Genomic DNA, 16,485 nt, shown 5'->3' on the forward strand with positions numbered 1-16,485 from the left:
GATGTGTGTTGTAACTTTTCGGGGAGGGACATTTGCAGAGACTAACGGTATGACATTCTGAAAAGCAGTTACAGATTAAAAAATCTTTAATTCTGCAGATGATAGTGTCGAACCAAGTGGAACAAAGAAAGAAGATCTGAATGACAAAGAGAAAAAAGATGAAGAAGAAACTCCTGCACCTGTATATAGGGCCAAGTCAATTCTGGACAGCTGGGTATGGGGCAAGCAACCAGGTAATCTTCTGAGTTTTGGCACTTTGAAAAGCTTGATCTGATGCTCCTTTTCTAAATGACTTGGATGGATTATTTGTATTTTTTCATAACAATTTAAAAAATGTAATTAAAAAAATTTACATATTGTGGTAAAATATACATACCGTAAAACTTGCCGTTTTAATCATTTTTATGTGTACAGTTCATTGGCATTAAGTATATTCACATTATTGCCCAGCCATCACCACCATCCATCTCTACAACTTTTGCCTTTTCTCTGACTGAAACTCCGTATCCATGAAACACTAACTCCTTGTGTCCCCAAGCAACCACCATTCTACTTTTGTCTCAGAATTTGACTATTCAAGGTGTCTCCTATAAGGGGAGTCATGTGGTATTTGTCCTTCTGTGACTGGGTTATTGAACTTCTTAGGTGTTTGGGGTTCATCCACATGCATCAGAATTTTCTTTTAAAGGCTCAATACTCGTCCATTATATATGTAAGCCACATGTTATCCCTTCATCAGTGGGCAATCAGGTTGCTTTCATCTCTTGACTGTTGTAATGCTGCTATGAACATTGGTTTACAAGTGTCTTGAGTGTCTGCTTTTCATTCTTTGTGTCTATACCTAGGAGTGGAATTGGTCAATAATGTGGAATGCTTACATATTTATTTATTTATTTTGAGACAGCATCTCGCTCTGTCACCCAGGCTTGAGTGCAGTGGCGCCATCTCAGCTCACAGCAAGCTCCGCCTCTCAGGTTCACGCCATTTTCCTGTCTCAGCCTCCAGAGTAGCTGGGACTACAGGCGCCCCCCACCATGCCTGGCTAACTTTTTTGTATTTTTAGTAGAGACGGTTTCACCGTGTTAGCCAAGATGGTCTCGATCTCCTGACCTCGTGATCCACCCGCCTCAGCCTCCCAAGTTGCTGGGATTACAGGTGTGAGCCACCATGCCTGGCCAATAATGTGGTAGTTTTATGTTTAACTTATTATTGTTGTTTTTGAGGTTGGGTCTTACTCTGTTGCTCAGGCTGGAATGCATTGACATAATCATAGCTCATTGCAGCCTTGAACTCCTGGGCTCAAGTGACCTTCTTCCCTCAGCCTCTCAAGTAGCTAGGACTAGAGGTGCAGGGAATTTCTCATCTTCTCTCTACTGCCTCTGAGTTGGAGATATCAGAGGGAGCCATGGCCCACTGTAAAGTAACACAATGTCCCCACCCACAGGGTTAGAACCCCTCTTCTTGAGGCAGCTCTGAGGGGAGCAGTCACATGTGGAGAGTGCAGGGCTCTGTGTCCAGATGGGGGAAGGGGGTTACCAAGGGGGTTGACCCCCCTCTGGCCAGGTGGCTGCCTTCTGACACACCAGTCTGTCTCTCTAGCACAGTGGCCCCCACACACCCAGCCTGTCAAACCTACAGCCCTCAAGAAGACTTTGGCCAAATCCATGAGCTGCTCCCTCTGTTAAGAAGGAAGCACAGCTGAAGCATGAGGAGGGCGGTAGAGCGTGTATGCTCTGGCCCATCTCCCCACAGTCTGACCAGAAGGAAGGGTCCTTTCAGCCAGGCTTGCCCAGGCTGGGGTTGGAGTGTCAGTATCAAGCCAACGTCTTCTTGCTTAATGGGTGAGCCCAGCTGCTCCCGTGCAGCTGCCACCATAGTGAGGGTGAACCAGCAGGAGGCTCCGCAGCACTTTCAGGCTCAAGCTGCCTGGTGAGATCTACTCTGTGGGCTCTGTAGGCTGGTAGAGGCTTCCAGGAGGAGGAGGGGATGCAGCCATCAGTCCCCACTCCTGGGAGTCATATTTCTGAAAGCTTGGGTATACAGTAAATATTAGGCTGTGGGCTGGTTTATCTATGGATTTCATGTGGGAGGGTTATAGGTACAAGCAGTTTAAAGATGGAAATTTTGAGAGAGCAGGCAGGGATTTAGTGCTGGGTAAGGCAAGCAGTCTTGTCAAAGTAGCTCTTTTGGGGAGGCCAGAATCCTGTACCCAATGTCCTCAGCAGGTTCATCAGCTGCTGGAGGAGTGCCGGACAGGATGAAAGCACAGGAGAACTTTCTGGATGATAGAAATGTTCCATATCTTCAAAGGAGGTGGGTTACATGGATAATGCATTTGTTAAAAGTCATCAAAATGTAAACCAGATCTGTGCATTTCACGGAATATAAATTATACCTCAAATCAGAAACATTTTTAAAAAGACAGATGGGCTGGATGCAGTGGCACACGCCTGTAATCCCAGCACTTGGGGAGGCTGAGGCGGGTAGATCACCTGAGTCAGGAGCTCGAGACCAGCCTGGACAACATAGTGAAATCCCGTCTCTACTAAAAATATAAAAATTAGCCAGGGGTGGTGGCACATGCGTGTAATTGCAGCTACTTGGGAGGCTGAGGCAGGAGAATTGCTTGAACCCAGGAGGCGGAGGTTATAGTAAGCAGAGATTACACCACTGCACTAGAGCCTGGGCAACAGAGCGAGACTCCATCTCAAAAAAAAAAAAAAGGTTTTCAACATTCATTAAAGACAGAATAGCTTGTTATAGATTAGCCTCCCCACAGGAACAGTTAGAAAAACTGGACAAAAATGTGTCCCCCCTCACCATCAAAAACAATTGTTGGAAGGTAATTGGAGACCTCAGCCAGGACTTGAGTGACCAGGCCTAGGAAGTGACCCTGACAGTCTGTAGTGCTTTCCCCCATTTGGTGATTGGTCAACAGTGGAGGGCTAAGAGGCTAAGAAACTGAGTATGAAGTGATAGTTAAGAGGCTGGAGAGCCTAGCTGAATGTTTGGTGCTCTCACAGGGCTGAAATGACATATTGAGAATTTGGGTCCCAGTAAGGAGATGGGACCTTGGTGGGGATCCTGGAAGGGCCACCCCTAAGAATCCAAAAGAATAAAAAATAGACCAGCTGTCACAAAAACTAAAACCTGCTTTGAGCCAGCTTAGTCCCAAACTAGATGAAGGTGATCTGCTTGAACGCCAATTGTGTGCCAAAAAGTCAAAGTCAATACTCTCTGGAGGCAGATAAAAGTTTACTAGGTATGCCATAAGACAAGACAACACAAGACTAAACGAGAAAGACCAAGAAAAAAAAAAAATAGAAACATACATAGATATTAGAGTCCTCAAGTAGAAATTTTTTTTTTTTTTTTTTTTTTTTTTTTTTTTTTGAGATGGGAGTTTCACTCTGTCAGCCAGAGAGGAGTGCAGTGGTGTGATCTCGGCTCACTGCAACCTCAGCCTCCCACGTAGCTGGGATTGGTGATCCCCCCGCCTAGGCCTCCCAATGTGCTGTGATTACAGGTGCAGGCCACCGTGCCCGGCCAGTATTTTGCCACAATTTAAAATAAATTTTCTTTTTTCAAGTTTGTTCTCAGACGATATTCACAAGGTCACGTGGCGGCTTACACTTCTGTAGGCCTTGTTGACAGTGCCGGCTTTTAGATACTGATGATCTTCATCTTTTTCTTGTCTCCTCGGTAGAAGAATGGGATGCAGGAGGTGCTGCCTAAGACTGGGCACTCCTGGGCATTTTTCCTTCCACCAAGCAGCTGCATGATCTGTGCAGTGCAGTTGTCATCAGGAGAACCCTCCGTGGCCTCTCGTGCAGGCTTCACGCTGCCAGGGTGGCTCGTATCATACAGATCTTCGGAGGGAGGGAGGCAGGGCTCTGAGCACCGCTCCTCCTGCATCTTCTGCTCTCCCGTCCTCTCCTTCTCCCGCATCTTCTCCACCTGCCCCCGCATCTTCTCCTCCACCTGCCCCCGCATCTTCTCCTCCTCCTCCTGCATCTTCTCATCCTGATCCCACAGCCTCTCCTCCTTAAATCGCAGCCTCTCGTCCTGCTCCCTCATCTGCTCCTCCTGCATCCGCATTTGCTCCTCCAGCTCACACATCTGCTCCTCCTGCTTCCGCATCTGCTCCTGCTTCCGCATCTGCTCCTCCTTCTCCTGCATCTGCTTCTCCTGCTTCCGCATCTGCTCCTCCTGCTCCTGCATCTGTTCCTCCTGCTTCTGCATCTGCTCCTCCTGCTTCCGCATCCGCTCCTCCTGCTTCCGCATCTGCTTCTCCTGCTTCCGCATCTGCTCCTCCTCCTTCCGCATCTCCTCCTCCTGCTTCCGCATCTGCCCCTCCAGGTCGCGCATATGCTCCTCCTGCTTCATCATCTGCTCCTCCTGCTTCCGCATCTCCTCCTCCTGCTTCCGCATCTGCCCCTCCAGGTCACACATATGCTCCTCCTGCTTCATCATCTGATTCTCCTGCTCCCACATCTGTTCCTCCTGCTTCATCATCTGCTCCTCCTTCTTCTGCATCTCCTCCACCTGCTTCCGCATCTGCCCTTCCAGGTCGCACATATGCTCCTCCTGCTTCCGCATCTGCTTATCCTGCTCCCACATCTGCTCCTCCTTCTTCCGCATCTGCTCCTCCAGCTCGCGCAGCTCCTTCTCCTGCTTCCGCAGCCTCTGCTCCTGTCTCCACATCTTCTCCTCCTGCTTCCGTAGCTTCTCCTTCTGATCCCGTAGCTCCTCCTCCTGATTCCACATCTTCTCCTCCTGCAAAGTGTTGGTTTGAACCTCAAAAGGAAATAGACTCATAAGCTAGGTATATAAATGTAATCTATAAAATAATGGTTTTAGTCTATGATTCTTTAAAAAGAAATTTTAAGCCCTAACCCTGAGGTTTTCTGATTTCCCAGGCATGGTCCCAATTTGTAGATTTTTAGCACACTCTAGAGGATTCTATGGCGGGACCAGAACAAGGACCCAAATTTTCCAGCTCTTGGCTGGAGCCTCCCCATACCCTGCATGATCCCTAGACCATGGTCCCAGCTGGATGGGGCTCCCACACCCCCCGGGGCTGCCGCTGCTCACCTGTGGCAGCAGGATTTTGCCTGTCTCCAGTTTCCTTTTTAGCTCCTTGATGTGGAGCTGGATCTCAGACTTTTCAGTTTCTACAAGTCGAAGTTTTTCTTGTAGTTCGGCATTTTTCTCCTTCAGCTCCTCATTGGTTATGCTATGGCCGGAGGCAATAGAGAAAGGAATGAACGAAGAACAGAAAGGACCGCTTTGGTGATCGACCCTCTACCCTCGCCCCACAACCACAGAACCGTGGCACTAGAAGGGACCCAGGAATTAAAAGTCCCAGGTGGCAGGCCAGAGAGAAGACATGAGTTGCCTGAGGCTACCCCATGAGTCAGTGGCACAGCCGGCACTGGAGCTTCCCTGTGCACACATGCAAACCTGTATGACCCCCTGCCATGCTCACCTGTACCCCCCACCTCCCAGCACACCACCCACGCTAAGGGCTCTCAGACCTCCCATCCCACCTTCCCCTATCCTACGTGTTCCTGTACAGCTCCAGACTCAAAGCGTCCCTCTCCTTTGTTAACTCCTTGATATACTGCAAATAGAGAAAGGTCAAGTCAGGATACAGCAGGCAGAGGAGCAGCTGACCGACCAGTGATGACAGCTACAGTGACTACTCCACAGTAACACTTGCTCCCTCTCAATCCCACCTGACATGTTCTCAAGGCATTTCCAAGTCCATGGTATAATTTTTTTTTCTTTTTCTTTTTTTTTTTTTTTTGAGATGGAGTTTCGTTCTTGTTGCCCAGGCTGGAGTGCAATAGCGCAATCTCACCGCACGGCAACCTCTGCCTCCCGGGTTCAAGTGATTCTTCTCCTCAGCCTTCTATGTAGCTGGGATTACAGGCATGTGCCACCACACCTGGCTCTCACTTGTTTTTCAAAGAACTCAGTAAGGGTGGAAGGGACAGGGAAAAAGACTGAATTGTTAGCCGGCTAACAGGGGCCCAGAGAGATGAGAAAATTTTACTATTACTGTATACAGCATTATTACAGTAATGCTGCTATTGCTATTATTACTACCACTGTTGGAAACTTTATTGAGTGCTTCACCAGGCCCTAAGCTAACAATCCCATTTAATCCTCACCACCACCATAGGAGACAGTTATCATTATCACCTCTATTGTGTAGATGAAAAACATGGGGTATTAAAGGTTAAGTGCTTGCCTAAGATCACTTAGAGCTGGGATTTCAACACCCAGGTATATCTGATTCTCTAAACCCATTCTTTTGGTGGGGGTAGGGGCACAGATAAGGAGGAGGAAATTAATCCTTTGTTGATTTTTGAAAGAACGATACATTGGCATAGTCCAACCTTCAGAAGGTACAGAAGGGAAATATCTCCCCCCAATACTGTTCCTCTCGCCTGAGTTTTTTATGAATCCTTACAAACATGTTTTATGTATATTACCATAATACGTACACACACAGAGACACACACACACACGTACATGCGTTCCCTCTCTCTACACAAATGGTAACATACTAAAGATACTCTTCTGTACCTTCATGGTACAAGTACCCTAATCCCCACCAAGGATTTGACCAAGGGCACAGCCAAGTGTGGGCAGGGTGGGCACTTGGCCTCGGAGCTCCGTGTCCAGTGCTTGCTCCCCACAGCGCCCCGCAACTCACTGACAGCAGCTGACCCAGCCCCAACCTGCCTCTAACAACCACATACAAAAGCAGCAAGAAATGGCCCATGCTGTCTTCTGGACAGGACACTGCATCCTGCAGAAGGGACCTTTAGGCTCATTCCTCCATCTGTGAAGCTGGGCTCCCAGGGGACCGGGTAGGTGATTGGACTCACCCTGTCCGCCTTCTTGTGCTGTGTGGACACAGCAGAGAGAGCCCGCTGTAACTCTCTTGCAAAGTTCCAGGAATGATGCAGGCATCCTGCCAGATCCTTGGATTCTTCTGGAATGAGAGAGGTTGAGATGCAGCCCAAAGGCCTGTGAAAATGCCAGGTTGAAGGAAGATGGGGTGCCCAGATTCCCACCTTCAAATTTCCTAGCAGCATCCTGGCTGTAATAGAGCGCTGTCTCCAGTTCAGTTTTCTGACACATAAGGATTCGTATGGTATGATCCTGGGCCTTTGGGAGAAAAGACAAGCAAGTGCTGAAAGAGAAGCAAAGAAACCTTCTCCAGATGACAGGAGGGAACTTCACACCCTCCACTCACCTCTAGCTGCCTCCTTAGGGCTTGCTGATATTGGTGGCTTTCCTGCTTTTCCTATAGGAAGAGGAAGACAGAGCTCTTACTAGAGGGAGGCAGAGATGGCACAGCAAGAGACATGCCCCCAGAATGGCACCACTGCCCCAGGACAGGCCCACCCATGGGACCAGGTTATCAGGGACCCTGTGGGGATGGGGTGGAATCTGGGAGGTGAGCCTTCCTCCCCGTACTGGGAGTAGGCGAGACGAGACTGGGGCCTCTACATCTGAGTGCCCCCGAAACCCAGCAGTCATGTCGTGAGCAAAGAAAGAAACCATGTTACTTCTTTCAGCTGAGCTCGGTTCTGTTGTTTCTGTGGGGAGAGTCAAAGGAAGGTGACTGAGGGTAGCCCCTCGATTCTATTCCCCAGGCCAGGAAGCGGTAGGCAGGGGTCAGGAATGGATTTTAAGGGCAAAGTTCTTAGACCCAATGGGAACACGAACTGATCAACTCTCCTTAATGCCCAAAGAAAAAGGATTTGGGTCTTTATTGGTTTTTGCCCACAGCCACAATACTGAAAGTCTGAAACTAGATTCTCCAGAAAAGACAGTAACAGAAACCTTCAGACATGGAATGTGAGAAAAGCCCACCCTTCTGCTAGCTTGTGATTTAGAAAGATGTGTTCATTCAACAAGCATTGAGCAAGCACATAGGGGCCAGGGACAGTTCTTCCCAGCTGGGATATAGGACGGAAAAGGCAGACAGGAGCCCTTGGCCCCAAGGTTTCTATTCTAGTGAATCTTTGAATCCCAGAGTCTCAGAGCAAACAGAAACCTCTAATACTCTAACTCTACCTCCTCAGGAAATGGAAGCCCAAAGAGGAGAGGAGTTTACAGCAGGCCCTGGACTAGAGATTAACACAACAACAACAACAGCAACAACAACAACAAATCTGATTTAAGCTTCACACATGTAAGTAAAACATTACCACCCCTATTTTACAGATGTGAAAAGAGAGGTCCAAAGAACTCAAGCAATTTGCCATAAATCGTGTCCCTCGCAGATGGAGAGAGAGGTAGGATTCAAACCCAGAATTCTTAACCAGTACCCAGCAGTTCTTCCTTCCACAATCTCAACAGTTACCCTCGACTTCCCCTTGTGCCCCTTGTCCTCAGGAGACCAGCCAGCCAAGACTCACATCCTCAGGTGAATGGTAACCACCAGAAGTGGTTTTCTCAGGGTTAGTGCCATTATTTATTTTCTTCTGTTTGCTGTCGGTTGCTCCGGTACCAGCACCAGCACTGTTCCACTGATGATCATCTGTAAACTGTGGAAAAGAGGAGCAGTGATACTCATGAGAACTACAAGCTCCTACAGTCACTTTACAGTTTATACAAAATACTCTTATAGACTATCTGATTTAATGCCACCGACAACTGTACAAGGTGTTGTTGCAATCACTTAGTGACTGAGAGAGATTGATACCATGGCTAAAAGAAAGGCAATAATGGAACCGAAACTCATTCTTCTGCCTCCGAGCTCTGGGATTTTGCCACAAATCAGCAGCTGCCAGGGACCAAAACCAGAGGCAGAGGTAGAAAAGTAAAAGTCACGTATCCTCAGGGCAGAAGGCAGCCTTTCTGTTAAATCTGGGAATTGAACAGAAAGAGGACAACCCAAGCTTCATTTTGGAGAGAAGTCTGCTAGTCTCTTAGAAATATATGTGTGACTGTCATCCCTAAGAACATTAATGTTTTGTCTCTCTCAAGAGAATCAAGGGAAAGTGATGCTTCAGAAAGATGCCCCATATGTATCCTGTGGCACTGAAAGTACCCCAGGTTGAGATGAGATGAGGAAGATTCAAGTTGTCAAGTTCAGTTTCCCAAGGTCTCTTCCACAGAAGATGAGCAAATCTCACTTCAAAGATCACTGACTGATGGGCACTCTGGTGCCAGAACCATGGAGAATTCAAATATGAGGTGGAGAACTTAGGAAAAACTGTTGAAGTCTCTCTGGAGAGTAGAAGCCTGGGAGAAAACCAAACCAAACCCGTTCTCCCATTGCCACCCAGAGACACTGTCAACATTTTGAGTTCACAAGGGAGGTGTAGGCTTTTCAAACAGTCAACTTCTGTGTTAAGGGAGTAAGGCAGCCTGAAACTTCTTGATCCTAGGTCACATGGTCCCCACTCCCCTTCCAGATGGAAATTTGTGCTGCAACCAGCGTAACCAGAAACGGGGTGAGAACACTTAGGGGATGGGTCCTAAGATCAAAGGCCAGTCTTGCAGCAGTAATGACAGTTCCTAGAGGGACTGTGCCATCAGTACATTCCACTCCTCCGTGGGGTGGTGGGGGACGGGTGACATCAGTGCTATGCCCAAGTTGCCTCTTTGAGATTGGGTTGGGGTTCGCAGGGTTGGGACCCAGGTACTTGGAGACATGAGCCCAAACAGCCCAAGGAGGTCAGCCATGGGGCAGCGGTAGGCAAGGGCAGAGTATGGAGCGGGGAGCCCCAGGAGTCACCTGCCCAAAGTCACCCTGGGGTGACTGGTGAGGGCAGGTGCTGGGGCATCCAGTTCCTTGGAAACATGAACCTGAAGGGCCCAGGGAGGTCAGTTTTCAGGCAAGAGGAGGTGAGGGCAGAGTACAGAGCAGGGAGTCCCTTGAGTCACCCGCTCAAAGTCAGGTGAGGGCAGGGGTTGGGGCTGACACAAGATTTTGGTTGAGGGAGCCCAGAGGCATTGGGGGGGCCCAGCCTGGTGTACCTCTGGAGTGACATGGACTCTGACAGCTGTTCTGCCATCAGAGGGGGCCTGGGGTTGGGGTTGGGGTCCCGCAATCCTATGCGTTTTACCTTTTCCTTGGCCTCAGGCAATTTGCTCTGTTGGTTTTTCTCTGACATCATGGGGAGGGGAGGGAGGTGGGGTTGGGGCCACATTGGCGTGATCCAGGCAAAGGCAGTGATATGCCTCCAGTCACGTACCACGCAGCTATGTGACTGAGCCAGAGGAGGCGTCACCAGGGTCACACTAGAATGCAGAATAGGGGTGTGGCCTTAATGCTCCAAGCCCATTGGTCAATGAGAAAGATGAAAGGGAAAGGAGGCGGGGTCAAGCAGCCACTTGTCACGAAGGTCCTGTGATGTCACAAGGAAAGGCGCCCATGCAACTGCTGTCCCCAGCCACTCTAGGAGAGGGGTGGGGCTGGCTTTCACTTTCTGAGCTTTAAAACTTTATCACCTTAATTGAGGTACAAATCCTATTATAATGGAAAATTTACAGCATGCTTGATGATTAATAAAGCTGACTATATTATCCAACATTCCAATAAGGTAAAATAATCACAATAATTTCTCTTTTTTGGAAAAAGTTTCTCTTATTCTCCTACATTATTAAGGGTTTTTTTTGTTTTGTTTTTTTTTTTTGAAACTAGAGACATGTCTAATATATTTAAAAACACAAAGCTTTTGAGGTGGGTGTGATGGCTCATGCCTGTAAACCCAGCACCTTGGTAGGCTGAGATGGGTGTATCACCTGAGATCAGTAGTTCAAGACCAAAATGTTAGTATTTTAGTGTGTATTTTAGTATTTATTTTAGTATTTAATACATCATTTAGGGCTACTTGTAGCCACAGAAAGAATAAATCTGATTCAGTGACTTAAAGAAATAGAGATTTCATTTTTGTCACTTAAAACGTGCAGAGGAAGGCAGTCCAGGGTTCTTTTCAGTTTCCTGATACTTCCTTAGCCATGTTTTTATTCTTTTGGTTACAATGTGGCTGCTGTTTTTCCAGGCCTTGGATTGCCTTCCAAGGAGGGAAAGAAGAAAGGTCAAAAGGCTGAGTCTGTCTCTTTTTAGCTGAAAAACGTAGATTTCTCAAAAATTTTAAGATTATACTGCAATTCAATTTTCATTCTTTTTTTTTTTTTTTTTTTTTTTTTGAAACGCAGTCTTGCTCTGTTGCCAGGCTGGAGTGCAGTGGCACAATCTCGGCTCACTGTCACAACATCTGCCTCCACGGTTCAAGCGATTCTTCTGCCTCAGCCTCCCTAATAGCTGGGAATACAGGCATGTGCCACCACACCCGGCTCATTTTTTTTTATTTTTAATAGAGACAGGGTTTCACCATGTTGGCCAGGCTGGTTTTGAACTCCTCCAGAACTTGTGATTTGCCCACCTCTGCCTCCCAAAGTGCTGGGATTAGAGGTGTGAGCCACCGTGCCCGGCCTGCAATTTTCATCTTTTGGCTGCAAATAAGTTATGTCACTATTCTCAGCTTGGGGAGTGTTTAGCTCACATATTGCTTCCTCTCTGTTGACAGGTTTTAAGATTTATGAATAGGTACTGAATTTTATCAACTGCTTTTTTCTTTCTTGATTGAGCAATGTTTTTTCTTATCTTTTTATGTTGATAAGGTAACTTAACAGTGATTGGCTTTTGAATGTTTAACATTGCACTTCTGGAATTAAATCAACTTTGTTGTGATATGTGATTAATACCATATTATGTGTGGTTGAGATGGGCTTGCTCATATTTCATTTGGTAATTTTGTACTTAACGTTCACAAGAGAAAGTGGAGTCTAAGTTTTTCTTCTGTTTTTTTTTTTTTTTTTTTTTTTTTGCCATGGAGTCTCGTCCTGTTGTCCAGGCCAGAATGCAGTGGCATGATCTTGGCTCATTGCAAGCTCCGCCTTCCGGGTTCACACCATTCTCCTGCTTCAGCCTCCTGAGCAGCTGGGACTATAGACGCCCACCACCACGCCTGGCTAATTTATTGTATTTTTTAGTAGAGACGGGGTTTCACCCTGTTAGCCAGGATGGTCTCAATCTCCTGACCTCGTGATCCACCCTCCTCGGCCTCCCAAAGTGCTGGGATTACAGGCATGAGCCACTGCGCCCAGACTTGTGAGGTTTTAATATGAAGTATTAAAGCTATGCTGTTTAGACAATTTGAGAAATGTTTCTTCTCCTATTTCTGACAGAGTTGATGTAAGATGTGTGCTATTTCTTCCTTAAGCATTTGGAAAGAATTCACTTATTAAGCCATGTGAGACTGTAGTTTTCTTTATAAGGTGTTTAATTACAGGTTCAATTACATATATTTGAATATTCATTTTGGTAACCTGTGTTTGCTGAATCAATTTGTTCATTTTATATAAAATTTCAAAGTTGTTCTATTATTCATTTATCTTTTTAAATATTTATAAGGTCTGCAGTTAGAGTTTCTGCCTTTTGTCTGTTTTCTTAATCAGTCTCGCTGGGGCCATCAATTTTATTAGTGTTTCAGAAAAGCAAACTTTGATTTTATTCATCCCTTTACCATACTGAAAATGTTTTGCTTAATTTCCAAACTTATAGTTCCACTCTGATTAAATATTTGTATAACTAAAACTCTTTGGAATTTGTGTCTTCTCAATGATCAAAAATATGGCTAATTTTTATAAATATTGCTTCTCCACTTGAAAAGGATATGTATTCTGCATGTTGAGTGTAGTGTACCACGTCTCTCAATTAGATCGAGCGTGTTAAATGCATCCTTTAATGATTCTATTTCCTTACTGATGTTTGTTTATTTTTCAGTGGCTGAGACACAGATATTAAAGTTTCCCACAATGATCGTCAACTTATTTCTTTTTTTCGTTTGTTAAGCTTTGTTCTGTGTGTTTTAAGGTTAAGTTACCAAGCATAAACACATTTAGAATTCCTTTTTCTCCCTGCTGGTTGCACCCTTTTTTCATTGGAAATACCCTCTTTATATCTCTCACATAGCTCTTTCATTAGAGTTTTTTTAATATGTAAAAGAAAATAAAGTCTTGGAACTGCCAAACCTGTTATGCTAAGGGAGACATAAGTTTGGGATCTTAGTCATGCAACACTGCCATTCTTTCTCCCCAAAGAGATAGCTGCCATTTCACAATCCTGTGTGATGGCATTAGACATAAGCCAGGTCCCCACTACCACAAAGGCCACGTACCTCTCCATATGGCCCCCCTTACAAACTGTTCACAGGGACATTCCTTGCTAGCCCCTAAATATTTCAGGATCCATGTCCCCCTATAAAATAAGCATATGCCAGTTGTAACCCTGGCTCTGCAACCTCAGTTTAAGACGTAAAACTGAGTTCTATTCAATCTGACACTGACAATGTTGATTATAGGCTTATCTTCCCAGGTACAGAACAAGAAAATGAGATCAGTCACTCTTCAGGCTACCCTGAGATGGCTGCATAATTGACTCTTTCCTCCCTCTTTTCAAATGTTTACCTTATCTTTGTAAAAGAAGATTTACTGAGCACTAATTAGAGCTTCCTAAGAATGTAACCACCCCTTCACTGCCTGCTCCCCCTCCCTTTCTTCTCTCCTGCCTGCTTTCTCCCTTTACATGCTGAGTTCCCAAAACCCTCTTTGGAAAGCATGGTTACAGTAGTTTCTGTGGCTTGTGTTTTTTCTGGGGGTGTTGTCAAATTGTGCCTCCACAAAGCTCTATTGATGCAGGCACTTGCCTTAGTGGGTGGCTCATTTTTTGTTTTGTTTTGTTTTGTTTAACAGATATAAATACAGTTACCCCTGTTTTTATTTACTTAGTCTTTGCTTTGTCAGTCTTTGACTGTCAATTTTTCTTTTTTAAAAATAAATTTTCTTGTGTATAGTTAAGGCTTGCAACATGATGTTAAAGGTTATATATAGATTGTAAAAGATTCCTATACTGAAAGAAATTAACACACCAATCATTTCACATAGTTCCCCATTTCCTTATTGCTTTTGTGGCAAGAGCAGTTGAAATCTACTCATTGAGCATGAATTTCACATACAGAACAATTTTGTTCCCTGCAGTCCTCATGTCATACATTACATCTCTAGGCTTGTTCATCCTTCATACCTGCTACTTTGTATCCTTTGGCCTCCATGTCCCCAATTCCTCCCCTCTCCTACCTCTCCTGGTAGACAATGTTTTACTCTCTATCTCTGTAGATTTATTTATTTACATTTTTACATCCCACATATAAATGGGTTTATGCAATATTTGATTTTCTGTGTATGCTTTATTTCACTAAGCATGACGTCCTCCAGCCTCATCCATCTTGCGGCAAATGGCAAGACCTTGTTTGTTTTAAGGCTGAATAATATTCCATTGTGTATGTGTGCCACAGTCTCTTTATCCATTTATCCTTTGATGGACACTTAGATTGTTTCCATATCTTGGCTATTGTGATTAAGGCTGCAATGAACATGAGAATACAGATATCTTTACAAAGTAATGATTTCATTTCCTTTGAGTGTATGCCCAGAAGAGGGATTGCTGAGTCATATGGTGGTTCTATTTTTAATTTCTGTAGAAATCTTCATACACTTTTCCAGAATGGCTGTATCAATCTGTATTCTCATCCATAGTATGCAAAAGTTCCCATTTCTCCGCACTCTTGCCAATATTTATCTTTTGACTTTTTGATAATGGTCATAAGGGGTGTGAGGGGGTATCTCAGTGGGTTTGATTTGCATTTCCCTAATGATCTATAATGCGGAACACCTTTCAGATACCCACTTGCTATTTTTATATCTTCTTTAAGGAAAGGTCTATTCAAGTTCTTTTTTTAAAACATTTAAAAAATTGGGTTATTTGTTTTGAGTTGTATCAATTATTTATATATTTTGGGTTTTTTTTTTTTTGAGACAGGGTCTTGCTCTGTTATGCAGACTGGAGTACAGTGGCACAATCACAGCTTACTTGACCTTCTGGGCTGAAACACTCTCCCATCTCAGCCTCCCAAGTAGCTGTGACTACAGGCGCACACCACCATGCCTGGCTAATTTTTAAATGTTTTGTTGAGACAGGGTCTCACTATGTTGGCCGGCCTGGACTCAAACTCCTGGGCTCAAGTGATCCTCCCACCTCAGCTTCTGAAAGTGCTGGGATTAAGGAGTGAGCCACTGCACCTGGCTAAATGTTGGATATTTCCTCCTAATTGGCTGGGTGCAGTGGCTCACACTTGTAATCCCAGCACTTTGGGAGGCCGAGGCGCTTGGATCACTTGCAGTCAGGCGTTTGAGACCAGCCTGGCCAATATGGTGAAACCCTATAATGGAGTTTTGGTTTCTTTCACTGGGAAATGTGGATCGTGACCATCCCTGCCAAGAAGGAGAGGAGATGGGCTGATGTGTGTTGTGAGTCCCAAGATGGTGAAACCCCGTTTCTACTAAAAATACAAAAATTAGCCAGGCATAGTGAGGCTGAGGCAGGAGAATTTCTTGAACCTGGGATGCAGACGTTGTAGTGAGCTGAGATCGCACCATTGTTCTCCAGCCTAGGCAACAGAGCAAGACTTTGTCTCAAAAAAAGAAAAAAAAAAATTCACTTCAATAAATGGTGAGACCAGCTTTGCAAAGATGACGACGGTGAGAGAAGTCTAGCATGGCTGACTCCATCTTGCTTCCAGTCTCACAGGCCTGCTGTCTTTGCTCATTCCTGGGCATAGGCCAAATCAACCATGGGAGAAATTTAGTTCATAGTCTATTGTTGCCATTTCCAGTCCTTGGGGGTCCCCTCTTTCCACTCCATGCTTAGTTATCAATTTGTTACTCTGCTTTAAAATGTACTTTTTTTTGTAATCCCAGCTACTCGGGAGACTGAGGCAGGAGAATCGGTTGAACCTGGGATGTGGAGGTTGCAGTGAGCTGAGATGGCAACATTGCTCTCCAGCCTGGGTGACAGAATGAAACTCTGTCTCATAAAACAAATATAACATGAAATGGTAACGTCTTTCTTTAAAACCAAAGAAAATATGTGCAGTGGATGTCTTCCTGTCACTTCGCACAGCCTACTGCCATAGCGCCTGAGCCCCAGACCCCAAACTCACTGTCCTGCTCGGGGACCCCAGACCACACTGGCCATTGAGGGCACCCCAAGTACTCTCCTATCCTCACCTCGCTCCTGCAGTAAATGGCTAAATGAATAAATCAGAAGTGAAGCCAAAAACAAAAATAAAATCCACATGTGGAACAGGAGAGGCGAGCAGAGGCCACAGTCTGGAGGCCTGGGCTGATATGCTGCAAAGAGATGTCTCTGGGTGCTGCCTGCGGGGTGCAGTCTGCCATTCAGAACACACTTAGAGAAGCCCTAACCATTAAAGAGCACCCATTCCTGAGTCCCCTCCCTGCCCACAAAACTTGCCTTGAAACACCCTAACCTCAGCCTTTGGGGAGGTGGATTTCAGTGATAACTCCAGTCCTTCCATGTGGCTGGCA

General features: G+C 45.6%; 2 protein-coding genes across 19 annotated transcripts in view; one reads left to right on the forward strand and one right to left on the reverse strand.

Moving 5' to 3' along the window:
* LOC112131910 (histone-lysine N-methyltransferase, H3 lysine-36 specific-like) overlaps positions 1-12,866 on the forward strand; it is an 85,834-nt gene extending 72,968 nt beyond the window's left edge. For 3 of the 18 annotated variants that reach the window (XR_010137348.1, XR_010137349.1, XR_010137343.1), the window contains 4 exons: positions 99-233; positions 8,248-8,318; positions 8,419-8,483; positions 11,874-12,866. The gene's annotated coding sequence lies outside the window, so the exon portion shown is untranslated. Of the gene's footprint in view, positions 1-98; positions 1,156-2,222; positions 2,314-7,327; positions 7,435-8,105; positions 10,575-11,873 lie in introns of all 18 variants that reach the window. The other 15 variants (XR_010137341.1, XR_008513951.2, XR_010137350.1 and 12 more) reach the window with 11 other exon arrangements.
* LOC112131784 (golgin subfamily A member 6-like protein 7) lies at positions 2,312-10,261 on the reverse strand. The gene is made up of 8 exons (XM_054545941.2): positions 10,098-10,261; positions 8,442-8,570; positions 7,271-7,321; positions 7,089-7,182; positions 6,900-7,006; positions 5,565-5,623; positions 5,095-5,236; positions 2,312-4,797 (listed from the first exon to the last, which is right to left on the reverse strand). The coding sequence occupies exons 1-8, from the start codon at positions 10,179-10,181 to the stop codon at positions 3,664-3,666; spliced, it is 1,800 nt and encodes a 599-aa protein (XP_054401916.2). The 5' UTR covers positions 10,182-10,261; the 3' UTR covers positions 2,312-3,663.
* Positions 12,867-16,485: the final 3,619 nt, after the last annotated feature.

The sequence above is a fragment of the Pongo abelii genome, chromosome 16, assembly GCF_028885655.2.
Source record: "Pongo abelii isolate AG06213 chromosome 16, NHGRI_mPonAbe1-v2.0_pri, whole genome shotgun sequence".
In the NCBI taxonomy this organism is placed as follows: Eukaryota; Metazoa; Chordata; class Mammalia; order Primates; family Hominidae; genus Pongo; species Pongo abelii.